This window comes from Petaurus breviceps, unplaced genomic scaffold (assembly GCF_028583685.1).
Source record: "Petaurus breviceps papuanus isolate PSGF00001 unplaced genomic scaffold, PetGlider_PUasm1.0 490, whole genome shotgun sequence".
Taxonomy (NCBI): domain Eukaryota; kingdom Metazoa; phylum Chordata; class Mammalia; order Diprotodontia; family Petauridae; genus Petaurus; species Petaurus breviceps.
Genome location: NW_027186352.1, coordinates 30,950,753 through 30,976,452, shown reverse-complemented (window position 1 = coordinate 30,976,452; position 25,700 = coordinate 30,950,753). Strand labels below are relative to the sequence as shown.

Sequence of the window (25,700 nt, the reverse complement as noted above, 5' to 3'; positions counted from 1 at the left end):
TCTTATCACTGAGAGTGTTGGTGTCCTCATGTGGAACAGTCTGTCAATGAGAAGCTTGCTATGAGAAATGCTTGAGCTTTTGTTTTTAAGGTACCAAGTTCAATATTAAGTTATTTGTATCTAAGTTATCTGGTGTCTAGGAGGGGATGGACAGTAAGCTCATGGATATTTAGGGAGAAGGGAAGCCTGATAACCAGACTCTCAGCTGGGGGGTGGGTGGGAATATTCCCCTCACAACTTGCTATGCCAGAATACATACAGTACCCTTAGAGCTCCCATGTAATGCAGTCTGAGGCCAGAGAGGGGAGCACACTCTCCAGTCTTGCCTGGACAGAGTATTCTCCTAATTCTCTGGAGTGTGTGAAGAGATCAGCATTCCGAAGCATGAGCTCTTCCCTCCCTCCCACCTGAGTGCCTACCATGGGGCAGAGAGCAGGTGCTTCTCACAAGTCAATTGATGGAGTTGGACAGAAATTCAATCTAACAAGCTTCCATTAAGTGCCTATTATGTGCCAGCTGGAGAGGCAATTGAAACCCTGCCTCTGCCACATAAAACTAGCATTTATGTGGCACTCCAAGATTTGCAATATGCTTTACTCGAGTTACCTTATTTAATCCTCACGCTCTGTGAAGTAGGAGCTCTGGGGAAACTGAGAGGCTAAGGTATTTTTCCAAGGTCACACAGCTAGCATGGATCTGAGGTAGGATTCAAACTCAGGTTTTCCTGACTCTTAGTCCAACATCCTATCCATGGCAGCATCTAACTGGCACATTTTGCCTTTGTGACTCTGGACCAGTCATTCAACCTTCTACTACTCTAGGCGCTCTTTAGGACTATGACTTGCAGAGAAGATGCTGATCTGTACTGGGAGAGGCAATTTGCTCTTTGCAGGGCTCTCTAAACCAGTGAAATCACAGGCTCAGTCCCTACTCCTTAAGTGTCAGGCACGATGCTTTCTCTTAGCAATACAAAGAGAAAAGTGAAAGTCAATACCCTCTGGGAGTTTACATTCTTTTACCAGGGAAATCAAGCACGTCCATGAATCAGTAAGTGTAGGTCAGAAAGACCACAGAGTCTCTCTGAACTCTTGTCACTAAACCCAAATGATCAGGACCAATTATTATTGATTAAAAAAAAGCTTCGAAGAATAATTATATTTTCACTAATGTAAGTATATCTTGGAATATGAACTAAAGAAAATCAAATATTTAAATTAATTCTTAAAGATTTTTTAAGTACTTAATTGGTATGAAGAAAGGCCACAACTTAATGAATAGAGAGATGACCTTGGAGTCAGGAAGGCCTGGGTTCAAGTCTCCTCTGACACAAATTGGCTGAGTGACCCTGAATAAGTCACTGAACCTCATTTCTCCCGCCAACTTTTTGAGACTATAAGCTTGATCAGTACTGGTGAAGGGAATTTCCCTTGTCAGTGAAATTATATAACTAGTTCTCTGACCCTGATAATGTATGATGCCCTAGGAATCAGAAAGATCAAAAGGAAATGGGTTCTTCCTTCCAGGAGTTAATTCTGAAGCCAGGTCATTTGTTGAGAACCTGACTTGGGGGAGGGGGAAGGGCTCTGTTCTTGTTTCTAAGGGTGAGAAAAAGGAAATAAAAGACCTAATCTTTGCATTTAAGGAGTTGACAATAGAGTTGGGGAGACAAAGGATAAAATGACAGGAGAGAAGTTACAAAGTCATAGATGGAATAACAAAATGGCAGTGTATACATTGTATATCTCTTCTTTTGGGGCAAAGAGGAAAATCAGGACAGTTCTAGCTTGTAGGCTGTAGGGGTCACTGTTACCCAAATTCTAGGGGCCTGTTTAAGAGGAGCAGATAACATTTCAATAAAGGTGTTGGTTATATCAGAGGTGGACACATTGACCTGGGAGTAGTTATGGAAGAAATTAGGAAGGAGAATTAGCAATTGTATGGACAGCATCCTGAATGAATTTGGAGAGGGAGAGAATTTGTTTGAGGGTGGTGTGAGTATAAGTGAGAAAATGAGGGAATGGGTCAATGCACAGTGGAGTTAAGGTATCCCAACAGGGCGATGGATCTGAGTCTCAAACCAGGACTGGGACCTGGTTGCTAGCCCTTCCCTTCCTCCTGCCTAATACTCACCACATAAATATCGGACTGGCAGAGTGATCTTTGATGAGAGGCTCTTATTTTTTGTAGGATTAGGTCCTGACCTGTGATTTCATCCATGTGGGAAACTCCCAGTATAGAATCTCTCTCCACCCATATGGATCAAAGCTGATTTGTCAATTACAGTTTTAGAGAATTGCTCAGAGGCATTAAGAAGTTAAGTGACTTGACTTAGCTAGTATATATCAGAGGTTAGGACTTGAAGTTAGGTTTTCCTGACTCTACAACAGGCCTTCTGTCTACAATGTTTTCCTCTTGGGAGGAAAGGTTAGAAGAACAATTTTTTTCTTTTCCAGGATGTAGCAATAGTGTTTTCTGATCTATTCTTGGTTCCATTTTGGTTGCCCGTAGGTGCAGAGTGCCATGAGCTCAGGGGAATGACTGATAGTACCATGACAACATAAGATAAAAAGAATGATCATAGTGGGGGGGGGGAGATTTAATCAGGAAAGATTTTTTGGAGTTTAAAGTTTTGGATATTAAAGTAAGTGATGACTATGAATTGACAGAGATGAAGAGAGAGGGCATTCCAGCTGGACAAATGCAGTCATCAAACAGAGAATTTTCAATAACTTAGAAATTATGAAACAGGATATTAATACAAAATCAAATTGGAGGGTCAGTGGGAAACTCTATGATGACTCTGACTACTAAGTCTTTGGGATAATATATTAAAGGTAATAGGAAGTCACTGGAGGACTTTGAGCAGGTGAATGACATGATAAAAGTGGTATTTGAGGCTAGAACTCATTTCATAATCATTAAATACAAAACTTCTCAAGCCATGTTCTGAGCATTTTTTACCCTTTTTACCTATATGACATTGAATCAATTATTTCACTTTGCTTGACCTTGGTTTCATCTTCTGGATAAATATGTCGGATGAGCAAGATGATCTCTGGGATTTTTTCTCTCTAAATCTTTGTGAAAACCAAAGGATTCCATACATTGGCCTCTAGTTCTGAATCTAGTCACTTACTCTAAAGTCAATAGATTGATAGCTTGAAGTGTCTTGGGTATTAATTTCTTTGGATTAGTTTAGGATATTGAAGATACCCATATTGATTAAATATTATTTTGAGTCTTTATTGCTTTGTACTCTTCAGATTCCTCGAGTATATATTATATAATATGATCCTTACAATAATCCTGTGAGTCAATAGGGAAGGTGTTTTGGGGGCTGGATCTGTGATGTTATTTGTATAAGGAATTTCTATGAGAAAACTCCTTTTGCCAATGCAGATAATTTTTTTTTCAATTTATAGTCTTATGGAGTTACCTGGGTAAGTGATCTGCCCAGAGTCACATGTCTTGAACCCATGTCTAACTGACTCTAAGGCCCCTCTTCTCTGCTTGCACATGCAGCAGATATTATTATGACCATTTTACAAGCCAGGAAATGGGGAGAGTGATTGGACTAAAGTTGTAAAGTCAATATGTGTGAGAAGCTGAACTTTAATCCAGGTCTAATTGACTTTAAGTTTGGCAATTTTTCCTTCACCCCCACTCTATTCCTTGGGGTGTGAGAAGAGGTAGCTATTTTTATCTCCATTTCAAAAGTGAAAAAACTTAACAAAACTATTTGCCCAGTCACAATATGTGTCACAAATGGGACTTGAACCCATGTCTTCTCCTGATGTCTAATTTGGTATTCATCCCATGTCTTCTTAGGCAACCCTAAGAAATCTGTGTTATTTCACTACACCCATTAAAGACCCTCTGTCTGAGAAGCTAAAAGGAACTATTTACACTTTTCTTGCCCCTTCGTAGAGGAAAAAGATGACCAGATGTGGTGGCAGAGGATCTGGGTTCAAGTGCTGACTCATACTTCCTGAGCATCCTTGGATAATTCCCTTCTCTTTGTGCCCCAATTTCCTGCTCTATAAATGGAAGAGGTTGGACTAAATAGCCCCTAGATTTCTTCCAGTCTAGGTCTTCATAGGATTCAATTTGTCATTTACTTTTCCATCATTTTCTCACTTTTGCATTGGCAATTTTGCCTACATGGTTTGGCCAACTTTTATATCCAATGGTATCTACTTGGTACGTTGTGTTGGTTTCTACTTTTACTGGAAAGCGTTGTCTGAATAATGGCTTTCCTCTTTTGAACAGTTGTTCCACCACCAACCATAGAACTATTAAAACTTCATGATTCACAAGATTAGGTTCATTTTGAGCTAGAATTTTCATCAAAGGATGGGCGATCTCTTTGGTATGGGTGTACCTCTCCATAGTGCAGATCTCATTCCATTCACGCCTTCTCTTCATTGTGATTCTTGTCTGCATCCTGTCACTAATCTTCCAAAGAGGATTTACCTAATGCTTTGGAAGCCTTTCCCTCATGCACTGGGTCTTTTTTTCCCAAAGATTTAGAGCTGGAAGAGACTTAAGAGTCGATAAGAGGCGATGTAGCCTACATATTACCCTCAGACTGTCAATGGGTTATTCCTTGCTCTTTCTCTATAATTGGCCCGCCTCCCTTTCTGATTATACATTTCTTGGATGATATCCTTCATGGCACTTCTTGCATACAAATCATTGTTGATAACATGTCTCTAGGCCCATCTCTCCAGTTCCTTGGGTCCAACACAATTTCCATTCTTTGAGGGGTGGTGTTAATCCATGATCTTAGATTGGGATTCCTCCTCACGTCTGCCTGTCCCCAAATAAAAGTTAGGTCACATAACTCAAATAAGTGTTAACCCATCAGTGTCTTTATTAATCTACCCTGTCACCGGCAGTCCACCCCTGACAACAGAACAAAATTATTGAAGTATCACAATAGGATCCTTTTACCTAGTGAGCTCTATATAGGCAGTATGGTATAGTAAAAACAGTACTGGATTGGGAGTCAAATCCCATGTGACCTTGTCACAGGTTGTCTCACCTCCAAGGGACTCAGTTTCTTTATCTGTAAAATAAGAGCATTGGTCTAGATGACCACTGGAGTCCCTTCTAGATACAGATCTAAGATCCTATGGGAAAACAGCAACAAAACCCACAGTCTCCCATACTCTTGATTCTCATTAGGGAAACACAAAACTCACACAATGATGTAAAGAGAGCCACCCATTTATTTTATAGGTGCAGGAACCCTAGTTTATTGGCTCCCAATATAGAAGAGTTCATTGGCCTCACATAGTAGGTTGTCTGACTGGTTATGTAGGAAAGAGGGAAGACAAATGGGCTGACTTTTAGGATACCCAGTATCAGTGTTTTGGGAGCTAGTTGAGAGAGTTGAGCTAACATGAGGGGATCATCTTAACTGCAAAGCACTAAATTTCCGGAAGGTTATCATTACTCAATATGAGAAATACTGAAGCCAAAAAACAGAATGCCAACTTGCACTCTGGGAAGGAATAAGTCAGGCTTTGTTGCCTGGGGTTTTCAGGTGAACCCTATAAATCTAAGCTGGGATGTAAAAGGAAACTGCAGCTCTTAGGGAAAAACTTTGGCATTTTGAGAGGCAATATCCATTTTGGCCTGTGTGCACATATTTGGTGGTGCAGAACAGTCAGTGATCCAGCCAGCAAGTTTTAGAAACCTCTAGAGGATTTTTAAAAAGGTGCCATTTAAGACTTTTTTGAAATATGAATCCACAGTATGTAGGATTATAGGTTCATAGACCCAGAGTTAGACATCTTATAGAACTCCATCATTTTACAAATAAGAAGACTGAGTTCCAGAGAAAGGAGGGGTCTTGCTCAAGTAGAACTAGTGTCAGAACTGGGGTTTGAACCCTGGTTCACAGTAGAAAAGGGACAGGTAGGATGCACAGTAGATAGAGTGCCAGGCCTGGAGTCCAGAAGACCTGAGTTCAAATCTAGCTTCAGATACTTACTAGCTGTGTAACCCTGGGGAAGTCACTTAATCCTGTTTGCCTCAGAATACTCATCTGTAAAATGAGCTGGAGAGGGAAATGGCAAACTGCTTCAGTATCTTTGTCAAGAAAATCCCAAATGGGGTTGGTCACCAAGAGTTGGATGATGGAAAAATGACAACAAAAACTAGAGTAGAAAGAGAAATAGCTCTGGAATCAGGTGACTTGGCTTCACATCCCATCCCTGATGTTTGTACTTATATGGGGTTGTATAAGTCATTGACCAGCCTGGGTCTCAGAGCCCCCATGAAATGAGAGGGTTGGTCTCAATGTATTCTAAGCTTCCTTCCAGTTCTAGAGTTTAGGATTCTGTGTTCCTTTGGGTTATTCTAAATCTAACAACCTTTCCAATGTACACTGCTTACATCGGCTCCCTTTGACCCTTTGAACTTCTCATGAACCTTGGGATTCTAAAAACATCTCCTCTCAAAAGGTTTCCCAGATAGAAATGAGAACTCACTGTGATTGGGAAAGATTCATCAATCAATTAGCTCTTAAGTATCTACCATGTGCCAGGTGTGATGCCAGGTGCTAGGCATGAAAAGACAAAGATGAAGTGGTTCCTGTCCTCCATGGATCCGACATTCTCTGAGGAAATAACATACATATATGAGAATACACAAAATAGTGTATGAAGCTTCTAAGAAAGAACAATGGAATTGGAGATATTTTAGAGGGGCTCAGGTGTCAGTTGAACCAGCTGGCCATGGAGACCCCTTGCAACCCTAAGGAATCTAGCTTTCTGATGCTATGAAGACCATAGTTAGCTTAGTTCTGCTAAGAAGTTTTTGCAGCTCCAGCTTTGTGTCCTAGCAACATGGTAAGTGCTCCAAGGGTTTCTTTCCAAAGTTTTCTGAGGGAGGAACATTGTGTTCAGGAGTTTGATTTGGCTTTCAAAGTTAATGTGATCTCTCTCCTCTTTTCCTTTATTGGATGCCTCATCCACTCCCCTGAAGAGAGTACTTTATGTTTAAGTACTTTACATGCATCACCTCACTGAAACATTGATACAAGTTGTGAGGTTGGTGCGGTGGGCATTATTATTGATATTTTAGAGATGAGGAAACTGAATCTCTGAAAAGTAGTGTGCTCATGGTTATATTGTCAGAGACCAGATGTGAACCGAAGACTTGCCTGTCTCCAAGTTCAGAACTCTTCTCCACCATGCCAGACTGAGAAGAGCATTTGCTTTAACTCTCCACATAAATGGTCATTCTTCTGGATTACTAGTTAAATGTTTTGGGTTAGTATATGTGCACATGACCACATGGACCCACAAAACATAGAAATGGGTGAGCTTGAAGCCTCTCTCATGATCTGATTACTAAAGAAATATCATTTAAAAAATCTTTTATGAGCTAAATAAATTTTTAAAAAAGCTCTTTAAAAATCTTTTAAATATTTAAATCTTACATAATAATAAGAGCTAGAACTTATATAGTTCTCTACAATTTGCAAAACACTTTCATATATAATCTCATTTGCCTCTTTTCCCCCGTACTTGTCACCCCAGATCTTTGTGCCCTCCTCCTATTTCCTTCTATTTATGTATCTGAGTTACAATGAATTTCCCAGATAATATGAGCAACTTGAGGATAGGGATGCCCAGTGGCCTGTCCGTGGCAGTGATGTAATAAATGTTTGTTGAGTCGAATGAATAGAATTGAATCTAATCTGTAGGAAGCTAGGATTAGTGGATAGAGTGTTAGTTTTGAAGTTAGAAAAAGCTGGGTTTAAATCCTTTCTCTGACATTACCTATGTGACTCCAGGCAAGTTTTTTAACCTCTCTGAGACTTGTTGTCTCATTTGTAAAATGGGTGTGTGAGGTCGTTATGATGTTCTATTGAGAAAATATATTCATGCCTTTTGCAAATGTTAAAGGGCCATATAAGTTGTTCATAATATTTGGCAGAGGCAGCATAGACAGCTGAATTTGATTTTAGAAATACCTGTGTTCAAATTCAATCTGTTATGGTTACTGGCTGTGTGACCTTGGTCTAGTCAGTATATGTTTTCCATCTGTAAAGTGAAGATAATGGTAATTCCTGTGACACCACCTTGTGAGACTTGAATGAGGTTCTGTCAAAGCCCTTTGAAACCTACAAATTACTGAGTAAATGTCAGCACTTATTATTAATAAACTTTAATAACTGGTTGTAGGTATAATCTGAAATAACATATCTCTGAATCTTAAGGTTTATAAAGTGTTTTTGTAATAACTCGGTGTTAATATAAAATCAAATGCTTTTAATTTTAGGGGAAAATATTACATATTTTTACACAATAGATTCTTTTGTATTCTGTGACCTGTAAAAAATGGGCACCTGTAGATGTAAGGGTGAGATGCGTCCTGTGGGTAGCAGAATTAAAAAGATTTCAGCTGGAGTAATAGTACCTTCCCCCTCATGTTGGGGATATTCAAGCAGAGGCAGGGTGACTACTAGTTGGGGCTGCTGTAGAAGGAATTCAGATTTGGAGCAGGAAATTGGACCAGATGACTTCCAAGGTCCGTAGGAACTCTGGGATCTTGGTATTGCAGAAAGAGCACAGATTTCCCTCATTCTTGTCCTCACCTGGACCAGCACTCTGGACAGCGCTCCAGAAAACATGCTTCACTTTCTCTTATTCTCCCACAGTTAATCCTTCTTTAGAACTCTGATCTGGGGCTGAATTGCCTTGATTGGGGAATGAATGAGTGAGTTAGTGAAAACTCACCTTACCTGCTATATTACCATATCCACTGCGCTGGTTCATATTCAACAACTCTGACATATTTGTTACCCAGCCTTCTCCAGATTTCTATCTCTTTCTCTGAGAGCTGCAGTCTGATTAATACTACCAGTGCTTCTGGAAGGAACATGACAATTGATTGGTTCTGCTCTGGTTCCACTTGCTAACCACTGGGCTTCCTCACACCAAAATATTCTTCGCTGACACCACTGTCCTATATGTTTCTCCTTATTAGAATGCAAGTTCCTTGAGGGCAGGTACTATGTGAGCATTGTATTTATATCCCCATTGCCTAGCACAGTGCTGACATATAGCAAACACTTGAAAATGTTTGTCCATTCATTCACCTATACTTATTACCTGCTATAAAAGTTAAAAATAAAGGTTTTTTTTAAAGCACAAGGAATTGATGGAAAACCTGTATAAAACTAGGCTTGGCTGTCACCACCACCCTCTTTCTCCCTCCTCCTCCCACCCTCCTGCAAGTGAGAAATATTGTTGGTTCCATTTCACTTTAAGACTGTAGTTTCCTCTGTCTTCCTACCATGATATGATCTTTTGTAATTTTTATGAATTCATCTCCTCTGGGGTTCTCTGCCTAAGGCTCTGACTTTCAGGGCCAGGTAGAAACTTTCTAATGTGGAGCACTGGAGGATTTGTCAATTGGGCATAGAATCATGGATTGAGAACTAGAAGGGAAGAGATCATTTATTTTAAGTCTTTCATTTTATATATAGAGAAACTGAAATTTACAGATGGCAAGTGACTTAGGGAAGAATTGAACCTCAGTCCTCTTACCTCAAATGTATGATATTATCTAGAGTTCTTGTTACAAGTAGGAAGGAGAAGTTGAAAGACAGAAGGAGCCATTCTCACACCTCAGATGAGCTCACATCTTATTGGTGATTTTTCTCGTTTCACCGGCACAGATTACAACCTCCCTCTTCTTCCTTTCCTATGCTGTTTTAGATTTGTCCTTATAATTCAGTCATTTCCATCGTGGCCAACATTTTGTGACCCCTTTTGGGGTTTTCTTGGCAAAGATACTGTAATGGTTTGTTTTTCCTTTTCCAGCTCATTTTCCAGAGGACAAAATGGAGGCAAATGGAGTTAAGTGACTTGCACAGGGTCATGCAGCTAATAATCATCTAAGCTAGATTTGAATTTATAAAAATGTCTCCCTGACTCCAAGCCTGGCAGTTTGTCTACTGCACTACCTAGCTGCCCCTTTTCTAGCTGTCTGTCTTCACATAAATCTAATATTGAGGTGCTATCCAAGACACTGGATTCTCTTCTCTAGCTCTTTGTAGTGTCCTCAAAAAAAAAAAAACCCAGAGCAGCACTTTGTTTGTATACAGGATAATTGTTCTATATTGTGACATGGCCCACTGACCATGTGTTTTTGTTTGTAAGTTTTATGCTTCTCACATGAAAGTCATTGCTGGAAATCTACTCACACCTAACATTGATTGATTGATTGAATATTTATTAAGCACCTATTACATGTCAGATCTATTATGGGAGGCAGCACATAATAGTGGTTAGAGGGCTAGCTTCAAAACCAGGAGATGGTATCAAGTCCCATCTCTGACACATACAGGTCATGTGACCCTGGGCTAGTTACTTAACCTCTTGGTAATCTAGACAACAAAGACTCTTAGTTCCAGAGAAGGTGTTAATCTGAGGCGGTAGAGGGTATTTCCTCACCTGAGAGTCCCCTGGACTGGGGAAATCCAAGGGCCAGTCCCTTCTCTTTCCCTACTTGTCAGACATTATTCTGAGTTTTGGGAATAAAGGGACAATAATAAAAGTCTCTTCCTTCAGGAATTACATTCTCTTGGGGGAAACAACATGTACACAGAGAATGCAAATAACATTAAGGGGTAGGGAACTAAAAATTGTGGAGTGTGTGGGAGAAAACTCTTATAAAGAAGGTGGCTCTTGAGTTAAACCTGAGGTAGGAGAGCATTTTACTCATGGAGAATAGCAAAGGCACGGAGGTGGGAGATAGTCATATGCAGGCTCAAATCATGTCAACAAGCATTTATTAAGTACTCACCATGTACCAGGTCATGTGCTAAGTAATGGAATACAAAGAAAGACAAAAGGAGTCCTGCCTTCAAGGAGTTTACAATCTAATGGGAACAGCAAGTGTGGACAGTTTGACTGGAACAATATACAATAAACCTGTGCAGATGGGGTGCAACTAGATGGTAAAGGACTTTCAGTGTCAAAGAGAGGGCTTTGTAGGGAACCACGAGGCCTATCTCTTGTCCTTCAGATAGCCTGAAATTTTGATTTATCTCAAGTCAGAGTGTTCCATGACTCTCATTCACTTTATCTTTGGGAGACTAACGAGATGGGCGGGCTTCGGTGGCAATGAATAACTGCAGATCATTGAGGGTACTGAACCACTTCCAAGATGCCTTCCAGCCTGCTTTTGGGTTCCATTTTGAGCTCAGTTGCAGTGTCTGCCTAAGATGTAGTCTCACTGGGCTGCCCGTCCTGGAGCCTTGTAGAGTTGTGTAGTCTATAAAGTAAAAGGAACTACTCACTCTCTTTTTAGTGTCTTCAGGTCTATGGGCATCGTCATTCAGTAGGCTCCGAAATTCAGAGATTTGGGAAAATCATGAAGAAAAGAATTATGATGAGGTAAGAAGTAATTAAAGAATGAATAATGGCCAGCTTGAGGAGTGGTAAAGGTCAAGGAGTTTAGATGGTATTTTGGAGGTAGGAATATGTGGGAAGAAAGTTCTAGCCTCGGAGACAAAGTTATAGTCTGAGTTTGAGAAAGTGATAGGGGAATTAGAGATAGGGGACAAAAAGAGATTTTAAAAAATTCCAAATGTGCCCTTTAATGCCTTAATCAGAAAGCTAGAAAATGAGAATAAAGACAAGTCAAATACATAGAATGAGTTGAGGGAGATAGAGACCAGAGAGAATGGATGCTAAAGATGGAAGTGAATAATGAAATCCCCCCATTCAATACAAGATTATAATATTTGCATAGTATGCTGACATTCTTATTAGCAAGGGGTCACTTGAAAGGCAAGTATAAAACAGTTCATCTTGAGATGTTTTATTCCCAGCAGTCAGAGTCTACTCTATATTTGGAACGTGAACTCTTAAGAATTGTTTTTATTAACTTAAAATTTGCTTGTTTGTTGATTATTTCGATTTGGAAAATGGCTGGGGAATGCAATGGTGTCCATTTGTTAGGGTCTTGGGGCATTTGGAAAGGGCATCCACGTTTACCTCATCTTGGCTTAATATTTTCGTCATTAATAATGCATTAAGAAATTTGTATTCATAAAATAAAATCCAAATGCTCATTAATTTTTGTGATAGCCATAAATTGAGCTATCTAGAGAGCATTATCAAAAAGTCTTCTTGATTTAATACTCTGGTGTCTCATATAGTTGGCCATAAAAAGACTCTACAAAAGGACTTCTTGTTAATATACACTTTTGGCCACAGGTATGTGGAAATATATATGTATATATATATACTCTTGGTAAAAGTAACTTATTTGGTAGCTTTTTTAATATGAAAAAATTTTTAATTGAGGGTTGGGAGTGATGTTTATGTGATGCCAGAGTAACTAATTGAAAAGTGAAATTTTTGAGTAGAGAAGTTATCTGTACCACATAGCATAGGAAAAAAATAATAGTCATAAGACCGGGGTTTAAGTTCTAATTCTGCCATTTAATTTTCCTTGAGCCTCAGTTTTCCCACCTCCTAACTAGGGACAATAGTCAGTGTCTCACCAATTCTCTGCTTCCTCATCTACAAAATGGAACTGAGAGTATCTATAGTACCTGTCACATAAAATCATGATAAGAACTCAATGAGATAATTATACTTTAAAAAAGTCTATTACAGATAAATGACATTTATATATCTTTAACATTTGCAAAGCACTTTATGTACATTATATCATTTGAGTTCCCATACAGTCCTCTGATATGGATGCCCTTAAGCCCATTTAACAGATGAGGAAATGGGGGCATGGAAAGATTAAGTGGCTTTGACTGGGATGTTGTGTGCATGGAAGGGAGTATTATGTATTAGTCTAAAACGGTAGGTTGGAGTTAGGTTGTGGAAAAAAAATTCATTGTTGTATGTGTGCATTATTGATGAGATGTAAAAAATCCCATGTTAAAAAGCTCTATAGAGATAGCAGCTATTATTGTATAGCTACCTGTTGTTCTTTTGAAGATTACATTATTGTCATCAATATCATTGTTAATAATATTTTTTTTGGATTCAAACTAATTGATGTGTGTTGGCACCAACACAATAAAAAGCTTAATGCTATGTGTCTGTGTGGCTACCTGTATGAAATGTCATATGAAAAATACACACAATGTAAAGCATATAATATACAACACAGTACAAGGCATTATTTAGAGTAGGTATAGGATATATGGTGATGGCATATTGAATATTTGAATAACAGGCTAGGGCATGGGAAATAAAAACATGAGGGAGTAAAGAAAGAATTATATGGTAATGCTTGTTGTATGAATTTTATGAAGACCATCTTTCTCCCATTCCCCCTGTTAGCAGTTACAAGGATTAAATGTATTTTAGCTCTATGTGTCTGATTCCCACACCCTCTGGCTGCCAAGGTCCTGTGACCTCTAACACAGGCTTATAGGAGAGAATAGGGAAGGGCTCAGAAGGTATTGCGAAGGATGTGAGAATTATTGATTGATTTATATAGATTCGTTACGACCAAACCTCTCCATACTTTTCTCATCTTAAGACCTTTGGTAACTCATAACACAGCCTTACAGAATATACAAAATAGGGAAACAAAGAGACCCAGGAAAACCCACTCCTCCCCCAGATGAAGAGATCTCCAAAGTCACATGACTTTACCACACAGAAGTCTCCCTTGCCTGGCACCCTGTCTCTTCCTTAATGATTCTTTATCTCTTTGTCTCTTTATGTCTCCTTCATTTGAGGAAAATGAAATCCCATTACTACCAAGAATGACAGGTTTTGATACTCTGCACTTACTCAAGTCACCCTCACTTGCCTCTCCCCTCTGCATGGAGAGCTGGAGGCTAGTGCTCTCAACTCCTCCCAAAGCCTTCCTTTATAGGTGTCTCACAAACTTCCTGGTAACTCCCATTTTCCATCAGCTGTTCTGCCTGCTTTGACTCTTTTTATGCTGGGTACTCTCTGGAGATCCACCCTTCCTTTTCACCTTCCCTTTGTTATCTTCACTCCTTCGTTAGATATTAAGCTCCATGAAATCAAGGCCTATCTCTTTTCCTTATTTGTATCCCCAGCACTTAGGTGCTTGTCACATAGCACTTAGTAAATGTTTATTGAATCAAATTGATTTGAAAAGGGAAATCATTCCTTCAATTACAAGTGATTACACTTTTTCTTGCTTTTATCAGTTGGTTGTTGGTAAGGTCAGCATTAGGGAAAGTTTGTTATTCTAGTCATCACTATTGACAGAGATTTCTGCCTTTTTACCCTTACATCTTAACTGAGAAAATAGATGCATTCAAGGACATCATATTGTAGTGATGGGATAGGACTTTTATTATCTATACATCTGCTGGTACTCCCTGCTAAAAGCTGAGAAGTCAATAATTTCACTTGCCTTATCTATAACTTCATACTTCAAAAGGTGAATGAGCCAATAAGGGAGAATTCTATTCTGAAAGGGATTTCCACTAAAAGGAGGAACTAATTGCTAGGTAGAAATGATGGTAAACTTAGGGATGAAGTAACCCCTCTCTCCTAGAGTTTATGAGAGAGGAAATGAAATCTGGGTATGATCTAATGTGCATCTTGGAATTTGAGATAGAAGATTTCAAAGGGTTCAGAGAGAGGAAGTCTTGGTAAAAATCCCATGAACAAAAATTCTACAGGTGAGGTCAACTCAGGAGGGATGTCAGGTGCACAGGAATGAAACTCTGAAGACACAAGTGCAAATAATTCTGTTGGGGAAGAAAAAAAGACTATTGTCTGAAGAGACTGATGTGGATGCCTAGGGAGCTTTCTAACAGAGAAGAAATATGAAATTATAGCAGGATCTTATAAAAGGTAGTGTCACAAGTGTTAAAACTCAGAATTATCCAAGGTTAAGAAGGAAGTCTAAGGATAACAAAAGGGTTTTTAAAAAGTTGTATCTGGGAAAACAGGAGGATACATATGGACAAAACTTTTGCTTGGGGTATATGAGATGATGTTAACTGTTAATAGGAAGAAGGTAGAATTGCTCAATTTTCCTTTTGTTTCTTGAAATGACCAAATAAAAATGACTAATGGGAAGTTGATTTTCAAAAGAAGCAAGTAGCTACTCTTTGGTTCAAGTCACTAGACTCAGATGAATTTTGTATTGGGGATACTGAAGTAACTGTTGGATCGCTAAACCACCATTAGTGATATTTGAAATGCCACAGAGAATGGGAGAAATATCACAACAGAAAGTCTAATGTCCTGATTTCCCAAGAAGGGAAGAGAATAGACCTATGAACCCTAGACAAACTCTAGACTTCCTTTTTGCTCACCTTGTCTCCTTATAATGGCATTTCCTTAGTGCTCTTGGAAAATCAAGGATAAAAGTTCCGTTTTTTGCTAGTTCAGCAGAGTCTTGCTGGAGAGGTATAAATACCTGTATTTTCTCTGATTTCAGGAAGAGATGCCAGAAAGCACAAAATTAGCATCCAATGTAGGCAGGTGTCATAACTGGTTACTCCCTCCCCAAACAAAGATTTGTGGCAGAAATAATCCCAAAAGGAGTGTTTATTCATGACATTCCAGTCAATAGTACCATCATCACTCAGAGATAAATTCAATGGAGAACATTTATGGACAGCTAGTTCAATACAAAGCTTTAACAGATAATTGAACCATAAATCTATATTAGTATCCCTTTATTGTTTGCTTTACAATGTAAATTGCTGTGTGCTATTATCACTCTGTTTTAGTGTAAATAACTTTAAAAGACTGTCACTTGCAATATTGGGAGTTAATGTTGCAGGAGTTATAATCTTAATGCACAAACAAAATATCCCATTTCATAATGTTTGCACTACCTGAAAATGGAAAAGTTTAGTGGGCTGGATGTGGTGGTACATGCTTATGATCCTAGCTACTGGGGAGATTGAGGATTGTGGATCTCTTGAGCTCAGGAGTTCTGAGCTGCAATGAGCTAAGTCAATCAGGTGTTTTTTTTTTACTGGCATTAATATGGTGAGCCCCCAGAAGTGGAGAGGGAGATGCCAGGTGGCCAAAGGAAGGATGCACTGGTCAACAAAGGTCAGAAAAAAGAAGTAGGTTAAAATTCCCATATAGCTACTGCCTTTCTATCCTGGGGGAGATAGGGAGACACAATCTTAAAAACATTGTGCCTTATTTAATATAAAATTTACTAGATTGATAAACAACAGGATAAGGATATCTGATGTTTGTTAGTATGGCATATTTTGATCTTGGAATCTGCCTCAGACACCTAGTGGCTGTGCGACCCTCAGCAAGTCATTCATTTTGGTACACCCAAGCAGTTTTCTAAGAGGCTGAGCTATAGACAACTTGGAGCTCTATATAGATGGAAAGAGTAGTTCCCTGTATTGATGGAATTACAGGTTCAGACCTACAGAGAAAAAAAAAACATTAAAAAACTTCCTGTGGGGAAGCTCCCTCCACCATTGCAGATCTCAGTCCCTCTATGGTTTGTATACTAAGCCTGCCTAAGCCTTTCTGACTTTGAAACCAGTGCTCTATACATTTACCAACATTGGTATTTACATTATCCACCCCTAACCCCACACATAAACAGGAATTTAACATGAAAATACTTTTTTTTTGCCTTGCCAGCTCTTTAAATAGTTAGCTATTCTTCTAATATTCTGTAGCACTTTTTAATCTGAAATTTCATAATATTGTTGAATTTTGACTTGGTTAAAATAATTTGGTTTTATGTTGAAATTAATTGAAAATGCTATAAATTTATTGTGCAAAACACTGTGGGAATAAAAAAGACACCGATGAATGCCTTGCTTTTTGTTAGTATAATTGAGTTATGTTTTCATGTATCAGGGTTGTGTTTTTTTTTTTGTCAAGCAGATGTTCTCATTGTTGGAAACTCTAATAAAAATGACAGACCACATTCTTGTAGTGTTCTCTTCCCAAAGCTTCTGTGGGACAGGTGCTACTATTACCATCATTTTGCTAATGATAGCAATAACCCTTTGGACACTCCTGGGATTACTGGGCCTGGCACCAGACTTGTGATTTCATTGGTATAGAAAACTCCTGGATGGGGGGGGGGGAGAACTTCCTCTACTAAGGCAGGTTGGTACCTTTTCCTGTAGTTTATACACTTAGATAATACCCTAGATCACTGAGAGGTAAATAGCAGAGATAGGATTTGACCCCCAAACTCCCCTGGCTCCAAGGTCAGGACTCTTTAATTTACCATAATGATGCCAACATGTCTTTGTAAGTCTCTCAGTCGAAAGCCAAGCTTGACATCTTACTTGATTGGCTGTGTAATAAATGCTTATTCATGATGCTGACAAAATTGGCATCAATAAAAACCTCTTTTACAGGAAAGGCATGGAATGTGTCCAGTAGAAGAAACATTTTTGAACATATCTTTAAGAAAAATGCTCTTAGGTTGGGAGAAAGGAGAATGAAATTATTTTAGTTTCATGTTTTTAGCTGGCATTCCCCTTCGTTAATGTATAAAATGATTAATTAATCATAGGACAGTATCTATCTATCTGTTTGCCTGTCTGTCTAGCTCTATCATCTATTTTATCTACCTTATCTACTTTTGGTGTCTTTTAAAATGTAAATTTTATTGATATCTTTTGTTATTATGTCACCTATATTTCCTAATGCATCCCTCTTTTCCCTCCCAGAGATCAAGTCCCTATATAAAGAAGAAAAAAAAGTCAGTTTTGAAAAACAATACACTATATTGAAAAAAAATCTGCTTATTATATGCAGTATAGGACAGTATTTATTAAGCAGTAAAGTCTGCTTTTTTGGTGCAAATTTTAGCTAATTTTCTATATGCTAATGTATGCTAATTTTTGATATATAAGGGACATTTGGTGTTTAGCTTTATAGCTAGCAAATATAATATTCATTTACTGCTCTTCAGAACTAAGATCAGTCAATAACCATTTATTAAGCACTTACTGTGTATAAGGCACTGTCCTAAGTCCTAGGACATACAAAGACAGAAACAAAAACCAGTGCCTGCCCCCAAGGAACTTCCATTCTAATTAATAATAGAGAGGAAGTGGCTTCTATTATATGAACCAGCTTAACTGCTCTGTGTTCATCCCTTGTCAATAACTCATATTTTCTATTTGGATATTTCTATAAATTTGTACTTTTTAATGAATGTGGAAACCCCCCCTAATTATATAGATACCAAACTATCTCTAACTATCAAACCTGGGTGACTCTTGTAAATCTTCTTGTAAATATGACACAAGAGGTTCACCTTGTGTGCTGGGGACCATCTTGCGTGTTTCTTGATGTTGTATGGATACCCATAGAATACATGGGTTGTCCATCAATGACTTCTCATTTCTGCTACAGTAAGAGTATGATCAGACTATTTTTTCAGGTGACCTATCTTTCTGATGGCATCATTTACCCTATTCCTCTTGCACAGTCCTTCATAGTGTGCTCATTCCCACTGAGCCCAAATCCACTGTCCTTTGGGTGCCTCTAGACCTATGCCTATATGACACTATTATTTTTTTAGCATTAACCTTGGCTTTTCTTAACTCCCATACTTAGAGAAATTACTAGATTTTTTCCTCTAAGCCTCCAAATTTGGAATATTTTTTACCTTTTAGTTTTGCCCTAGCTATTGGGAGATAACTTTTTAAGTGCTTCCTGGCTATTGGTGAGGGAAATTCTTCCTTTCCTCAGGCTTATTTTTGGATCTTATTGAGTACCCCTAGTCCTTAGACTTTTGACAGAGAATTAGGTCACCTTTTTCTTCGATGTATTCAATTCATTGGCGGCCTCATCAAGATGAAAACAGTCATTTTTTTTTCTTGGCAGGGTGAAGCCTTTGGAAGTGTTATTATTTTCACCCAGCTAGTTGGTACATAGTTTTAACTTTTATAGAGTGGGTGGAATCTTGACCCAAGTGAGTATAAAAGCTCAGTGGTACCACAGCCTATAAAGAGGATATGACTGAGCTCTTGGCACTCATGTTCCAAAGGGGTTGCATGTCATACTGTTTAGGGCTGTGATATGGTTCTTAGGTCTAGTCCTTATGACACAAATACAGAAGCTGAGAATTGGGAAGACATTTTATTTCAGCTGTGCTTAACAAAGAGTTCTTCTCTGCAACACTTAACAAGTGGTCACCCAAGTCTCTATATGAAGACTTTCAGGGATAAGAATCCCACTGTCATTTGAGGCAGCCCATCCTATTTTAAAATGCCTCTAGTTAATAGGAAATTTTTCCTTATAATTAATCTGAAATCTACCTCTCTGGATGCTCACCCCATTTCTTTCAATTTTTCCCTCCAAGGACAAACAAACCCAACCTCACTTTCACATGGGGATAGTAGGAAAGATTGCAAAAATGATCCAATCCAAACCATACTGGATTAAGAATTCTCTCTATAATATCCAAGTCTCTGGTTGAAGACCTCCATGGAGGGAGAACCCACTATTCCTCAGAGTCAGTGACTTCTACTTTGCACAGCTCTAATTGTAAGAAAGTTTTTCCTGATACCAACCATAAATTTATCTTTCTGCAATGTTCACATTTGCTTCTGGTTCTAGCCTCTGGGACCAAACATAGCAACAATGATGACTGATGACGATGATTATGATAAATAATATTTACATATTTTAAGTTTTAAAAAGTTTTATTATGCATATTATCTTATTTATTCCTCTTAACTATGAGTGATAGATACTTGTATTACTCCCATTTTATAGATAAGGAAATGTGACTTGCCCAGGGTCACCTAAATAGTAAGTATCTGAGACAAGAATCAAACAAAGTCTTCTTCTCTCCAAGGTCAGTACTTTATTTAATCCCTCCTTCATAAAATAAGTCTTCAGATACTGAAACATAACTATTGTGTACCTCTAAAGCCAAGCACAAGCAGCTTTCCAGAGGCCTGCAGCTGTAAACAGCTTCAAGGTTCTGATTACACAGTATAGTGAACTCTCTATTCAGTAACAAAATTAAGACAAAACATTCCCAGAAATCAAAGTACAGCATTCACAATGTTATAAATTATTATTACTAAAGTGGCCACATAGTTTCCACCAAAGTGGTCACATAGTTTTAAGCAAAAGATAACATTGATTTAGTAAGAACTCAATCATTTAGTAAGTCCTTAATTCAATAATCCTTAAGGAGGTAAGGCTCCTTAATTGACACAAAGTACAAAGGTCAAAGTTCTCCACCCCTAGCTTACATTCCCTTAATCTCTTCCATCAAAAAGTCCTCTTTCTTAATTGGAGAAGTCCTTATCTCAATCATCTAAATATCAAGGTTCAAGTTCTCCACCCCTAGGCCACAGTAAGTTACGGTTTTCTCAGTTATCATTAAATACCCAAGGAGAGAGGTCTTTTCATCTTGCCTTGAGGCAGGCTCTTAGCTTCCATGGTTCCTCTTCCATGATCCCAGCTCCTGCTTGACTCTATTCAACTGCCACCTGGGTTCAAAAGAAGACAGCTCTCAGTTCTTTGTCAAATTTCTTGTGCAGTTCCTTTTCCATATTGAAATTCACAGTGTCTGGTCCAACCTTAAGTCCTTCACAGTTTCTGTTCCTGGGAAGACAAAGCTTAACAAAGACAAAATAGCATATGAATAACACATTGCCACCATCCTCATCAATTCATTGTCTGCCTGAGAAATCAACATAGACCCAACAACAAGGTCTGAGACAAAGTAATGTCGAATGTAACATCTATTAGGACAAAGTACTGACACCACAGTCATGCTTCCTCCCAGTTCTCCTTTCTTCTCATTTCTCAGTTCTCATTCCCAGTTCTGGCTGGCCCTCAGAAGTTCTCAGCAGCTCTCAGGAGAAGTTCTGCCACCACAAGTTCTGTTCTCAGAATCTTCTCTCTTCTCGTTTCTCAGTTCTCTTCTCAATTCTTAGCTCCCCAGAATCCACGTTGCTTGCTCCCAGAAGTTCTGGCTCTCTAGCTTGGGCTTTTCTTTATATAAGGTATTAGATCCTCCCTGTACTGCCCCTTACTGTTACATCAGCAAGTCTATCCCACTGTGGGATTCACAAGTTCTGGGTCTTAATACTTGACACGATCATTAACTTGGAACAAGGTGCTAAATACCTGTTTGATTGCAAATACAAGGGGCAGGGAAGATCTTCAAATTACCATTACCATTACAGCACCTTTCAAGTCTTCTCTAGATTAAGCATTCACAGTTCCTTTAACTGAATCTTATATGGCCAAGGCCTCATAATTCATTGTTATGTCTATTTATAATGTGCCATGTTGTATAACTGAAAGGTTTTCAAGCATTTAGCCATTATACAAAATTTTATTGTTTCCATTATTCACAGTACCAGAAATACACCAAATCTGGAATGTCCTTCATGGACTAAATAGATTTACCAGGTTAAACTTTCCTCATTCTTTTGTAAATAATGTAGAAATTAAATTTGTCATTTTCTTAATATCAAAAGAATATGAAAAAAATATATATAATTTGAAGGATATATGGTGCATTTTCTACCATAATGAAACTTTTTCTGGGGGACCAAGTGTCAGATGTAGACTCTATGAGAGTAGCATGAGAGAGTTCTTTCAAATTTAAACCTTGATGAGGGAGCTGCCATGTGCTTGACTTAAAGAGGGGCAATTTTCTATCATATATTGGATTGGAAGATCTTTCCATGCAAGGTATTTACCATATTTTGTAAATAAGATAGCTTTCAGTTGAAATCTTTCATGTCCAATGGGAGCTAACATTCTCAAGTGCTGTTAGTAGTTTCACTGGATGTTAATGATAAGGAGACCGTGGTATTGGGTGGGATGAAGAGAGGTAGGAAGTAAGCCTGTCCTCTCTCTTATCCCTGTTCACTTAGGATCTGGAAAGGCAATGTTGAGGCAAATGCAAGGGGGAGTCACATGTTTTTGAACATGTCTTGAGAGAAGAGATCCTGAAAGCAGATTTTCCTAGCTCAAGAGATATTAGTAGCTTGTGGCAATGAGATATTTCTTTCAGATTCTCTTAGAAAAAGTGGATATATGCTTGTCCACTCAGCTTGAGAAGGGAGTCTTAGCCTTGGGGGTAGCTTCAAGTGTACCCCCTAAGTTCAGGGGTACCCATATTCAATAGTTTTGTGATAAAATTTTTCTAGAGGAAGGGATTTCCTGATTCCTGAACAGAAACAAACTGTTATTTGGAGAAAGAAGAGAATTGCCCACCTAACTCCTGAGCATTGTCCAATGAAGAAAACAAAACTAGTAAGTTATTTGGACAGCAGAGGTTAGGATTGAATGGAATTGCTCAATTAGCAAGACATTTTTCCTGAAGTGGGGCTAGGAATCCAAACCAGCTAGGGACACTACAAGTCTAGGAGGAATTGATTGATCTAAGGATTCACCAGAATATCACAGGGGGTACTGGGGCAACCTTAGCTTCAGTTATCTTCTGTGAGGAGCTAATGGGCATTTTTAGTATTTCAGGTTTCTAGAAACATCTGTGAGTTCCTATGAATGCTGTGCAGCTTTTGCATTTTTTCTTCAGTGAAATAATGACCCCTCTACTCATATACATTTTGACCTTGATCCCTTTTACCCACATTAGGTAAATGCTAGGTAGAAGCCAAATATGTTAGTTTTTGTGTTTTTCCTGAAGTAACTCTAGTTCAGGGAAAAGAGTTAAAGTGGAAAATGGTTCTCTTGAGACTAACCACTAGAACTGGAGCTGGTTCATTTGAGCTCAAAGCCTTGTGGAGATTTGCACCATGCTTTCGTCTTAAGGGCTTAGAATGTACTGAATTTTAATGAGTCCCATGTGTCTCATTATTTTTGGAAACTGAATATGACTTTGCAGTTTTACTACATGTGCTTAATTATTCTTATTATTCATTAGGTCTAGTCTGTTCACTCTAGAACCTAAGTCTGGACAGTTTGTCTAGTATTCTTATGGATTCTAGGTCCATGGGAAGAGTATTGCTTGATGGCCTACAAACACCAAGTGCTTACCATTTTTGATAAGGGAAGTTTGGTTGATTTTTTTTTTTTTACCAGATGGGGGGAGGTTGATTTCTCTTTCAACCCCCACACATTTGGGTTTTCCATTATTGATCATCAGTAATAGTAGTAGTAGCAGCAGCAGCAGCAGCAGTAACAACAACAACAGTAGCAGTACCAGTAATAATAACAGTTAATGATATTAATAATAATAATAGTTAATTTTCTAGCACTTTAATATTTTGCAAAGTGCTTTACAAATATTATCTCAGTTCATCCTCAAAATGACCCTGGGAGGTAGGTCCTTTTATTATCCCCATTTTTTGGTTAGGGAAATAGAGTCAGAGGTTAGGTGACTTGTCCAGTGCCACCCAGCTAATAAGTATTTTGAGGCCAGAGTGGAACTCAGAGCTTCCTGTCTCCAGGCTCAACACTATGCCATCTAGTGGCAGGTATCTTTTGAGGAACCTTTTTCCACCTGAAGGTGAGTGCTTGACTCCTCTGATCAATCCTCCTTAAATGTGTGGTTGATTTAAAAATACTTACAAATTTTTATTGATGTATTTTTTGTTGTATCACAATATTTTTTTGATATATTTGAATATATTCACTCACTCATCCAAAGCAATAAAAAACAAAGCATTTAAGTAAAAACTACTCAACAATCATGTCTGGTCACATATATGATGCTTCTTCATACCCACAGCCTCCCGTTATTCAGTGAAAGAAAGCATTTGTGTTTCTTCATCCAATTTCTGGGGCCAAGATTGGTCATTCCAATGACAGAATGCTCAACTTTAGTTTACTATTCTTTTCAATTACATTGTAATGGTTACTGTGTGTATTCATTTCCTAGTTCACATACTTCCCCCCCTTTTCATCAGTTCATACATTTTCCCTTGTTTCTCTTTATTTCTTATGACACAATGATTTTTCACTACTTTCCTGTGCCACAGATTATAAAGCCATTCCCCAATCTATGGGGACCCACTTTGTTTCCAGTTCTTTGTTTGGATGGACTGTGCAAAGCATGAATATTTGGCTATAAATAGGTCATGTTTCTCTTGAACTGAATTGTTTTGGTGGGTTTATTTTTCAGGTGAAGCTCTAAAGGTATCAGCTGAAACATTTACAGATGATCCCTGTTATCTGCCTAAGAGGGAGGCTGTGGTTCAGGCTGCCCGTGCATTGTTGGCTGCTGTTACCAGGCTGCTCATCTTGGCTGACATGATTGATGTTATGTGCCTCCTGCAGCATGTGTCTGCTGTAAGTAGAACTTGGATGATTGCAAGATTGTCTTCCTCTGACTTCTAGGGATGGCATAGGGATGGCGTTCTCTGCTCTATGGGACTGTGCTGCTCAATGGGGAAATTTGTAGGTACTCTCTCAGTTTATGCATCACTCTTAGTCTGCAAATGTCATTGGCTGGCTCTATTGGTCCATGGACATTCAAGTCACTCCAATAGCCAATTTATTAAGCTTCTGTGAGGTAGTAGACCCTGTACTAAGGCTCTGGAGATACCAAGAAGAAGATTAAATTCTTATCCTTGAGGAGTTTACATTTTGCTGGGAAGGGGCATACAACATGGAATGCAACATGTATACCAGTAAATAAGGCAAAATACAGAAATATATTCACAGTAATGCAAAGGAATCGCAAGGAGGAGGAATTGCTAGTGATTGGGAGGATGGCTAGAATAGGAAAGGCCTTGTGTAAGTGCCAACACCCGAGCAAGACTTTTTAGGAAGCTAGAGGTCTTCCCAGACTAGAGTGAAGAAAGAGTGCAGTCCTTGCATGGGAGAAGGGCGGCATTTACTCAGAAGCATGGGATGGTAGATGGAATGTCATGAATGGGGAAAGGGTTTAAACAGGAGTCAGACAAAGATGCAACAGAAAACTGAAAAAGGTCCATGGGCGGTTGATTAAAAATAGCTGGGAGAAGGTTCTACAATGTGTGTGCATGTGTGTGTGTGTGTGTGTGTACATGTCCATGTGTACACATTACACTATGTGCCTCATCCTAACATCAAAGTGACCCATTGGTTTCAAAAGTGGTTCCAGTGGGACATGAACCTTGTCAAGATCTCCAGAGCTATAAAGGCCTTGGCAAGGAAAAGTCTGGTGATGGATTATGATGTGAACTTTTATCAAAGTCACCCAAGTAACAGCCCAGTTAAGTTTGGAGAAGCTCGTGACCAGGCTGGCCAAGGGGTAATGATGTTTTCCATCACAATGACAAGTCTCATCTACAAAGCTACAGAAGGGGCTGGTTCTGGATTGGTGGAGAGCTCTTCCACACTGATGAAATCACAGTTCTTTGAAGTGTAATTAAACCCTACATGGAGAATACTTCTTGTGAGTGTAACAGATGGTGTGCATCCTCTTCTCTTCATTCCCTCCTCCAAACCACTCCAACACCCTAAACCTTGACAAATGATTTTAGAAAGACGACCTCAGGACAAATTTGGTGGTGGGGTTTGCCTTGCTTTAGAAAGTTCTGCTAATATTAAATACTCTAGAACAATCAATACAAGAAAAGTATAAATGCGGATTATTCTTTTCAGTTTTGCTATATGTTTATTCCTGTAATTCAATAAACTTTCTCTTTAAGTAATTGGATGCTATGCCATTTGGTGCATATATATTAAGTACTGATACTATTTCATCACTTCTAAATGAACTGTAGTTTCTATTTATCTGTCTTAACCATGTCAATTTTTTTTGTTGTTTCCTTC

At 38.6% G+C, this 25,700-nt stretch overlaps 1 protein-coding gene across 3 annotated transcripts in view; it reads left to right on the top strand.

Annotated features, from left to right (window-relative positions):
• Nucleotides 1-25,700, top strand: part of CTNNA3 (catenin alpha 3) — a 2,053,326-nt gene that overhangs the window by 97,441 nt on the left and 1,930,185 nt on the right. For all 3 annotated transcript variants that reach the window (XM_069101886.1, XM_069101885.1, XM_069101888.1), the window contains exon 4: nucleotides 24,064-24,230. In XM_069101886.1, coding sequence (XP_068957987.1) covers nucleotides 24,064-24,230 — 167 coding nt within the window. The remainder of the gene's footprint in view (nucleotides 1-24,063; nucleotides 24,231-25,700) is intronic.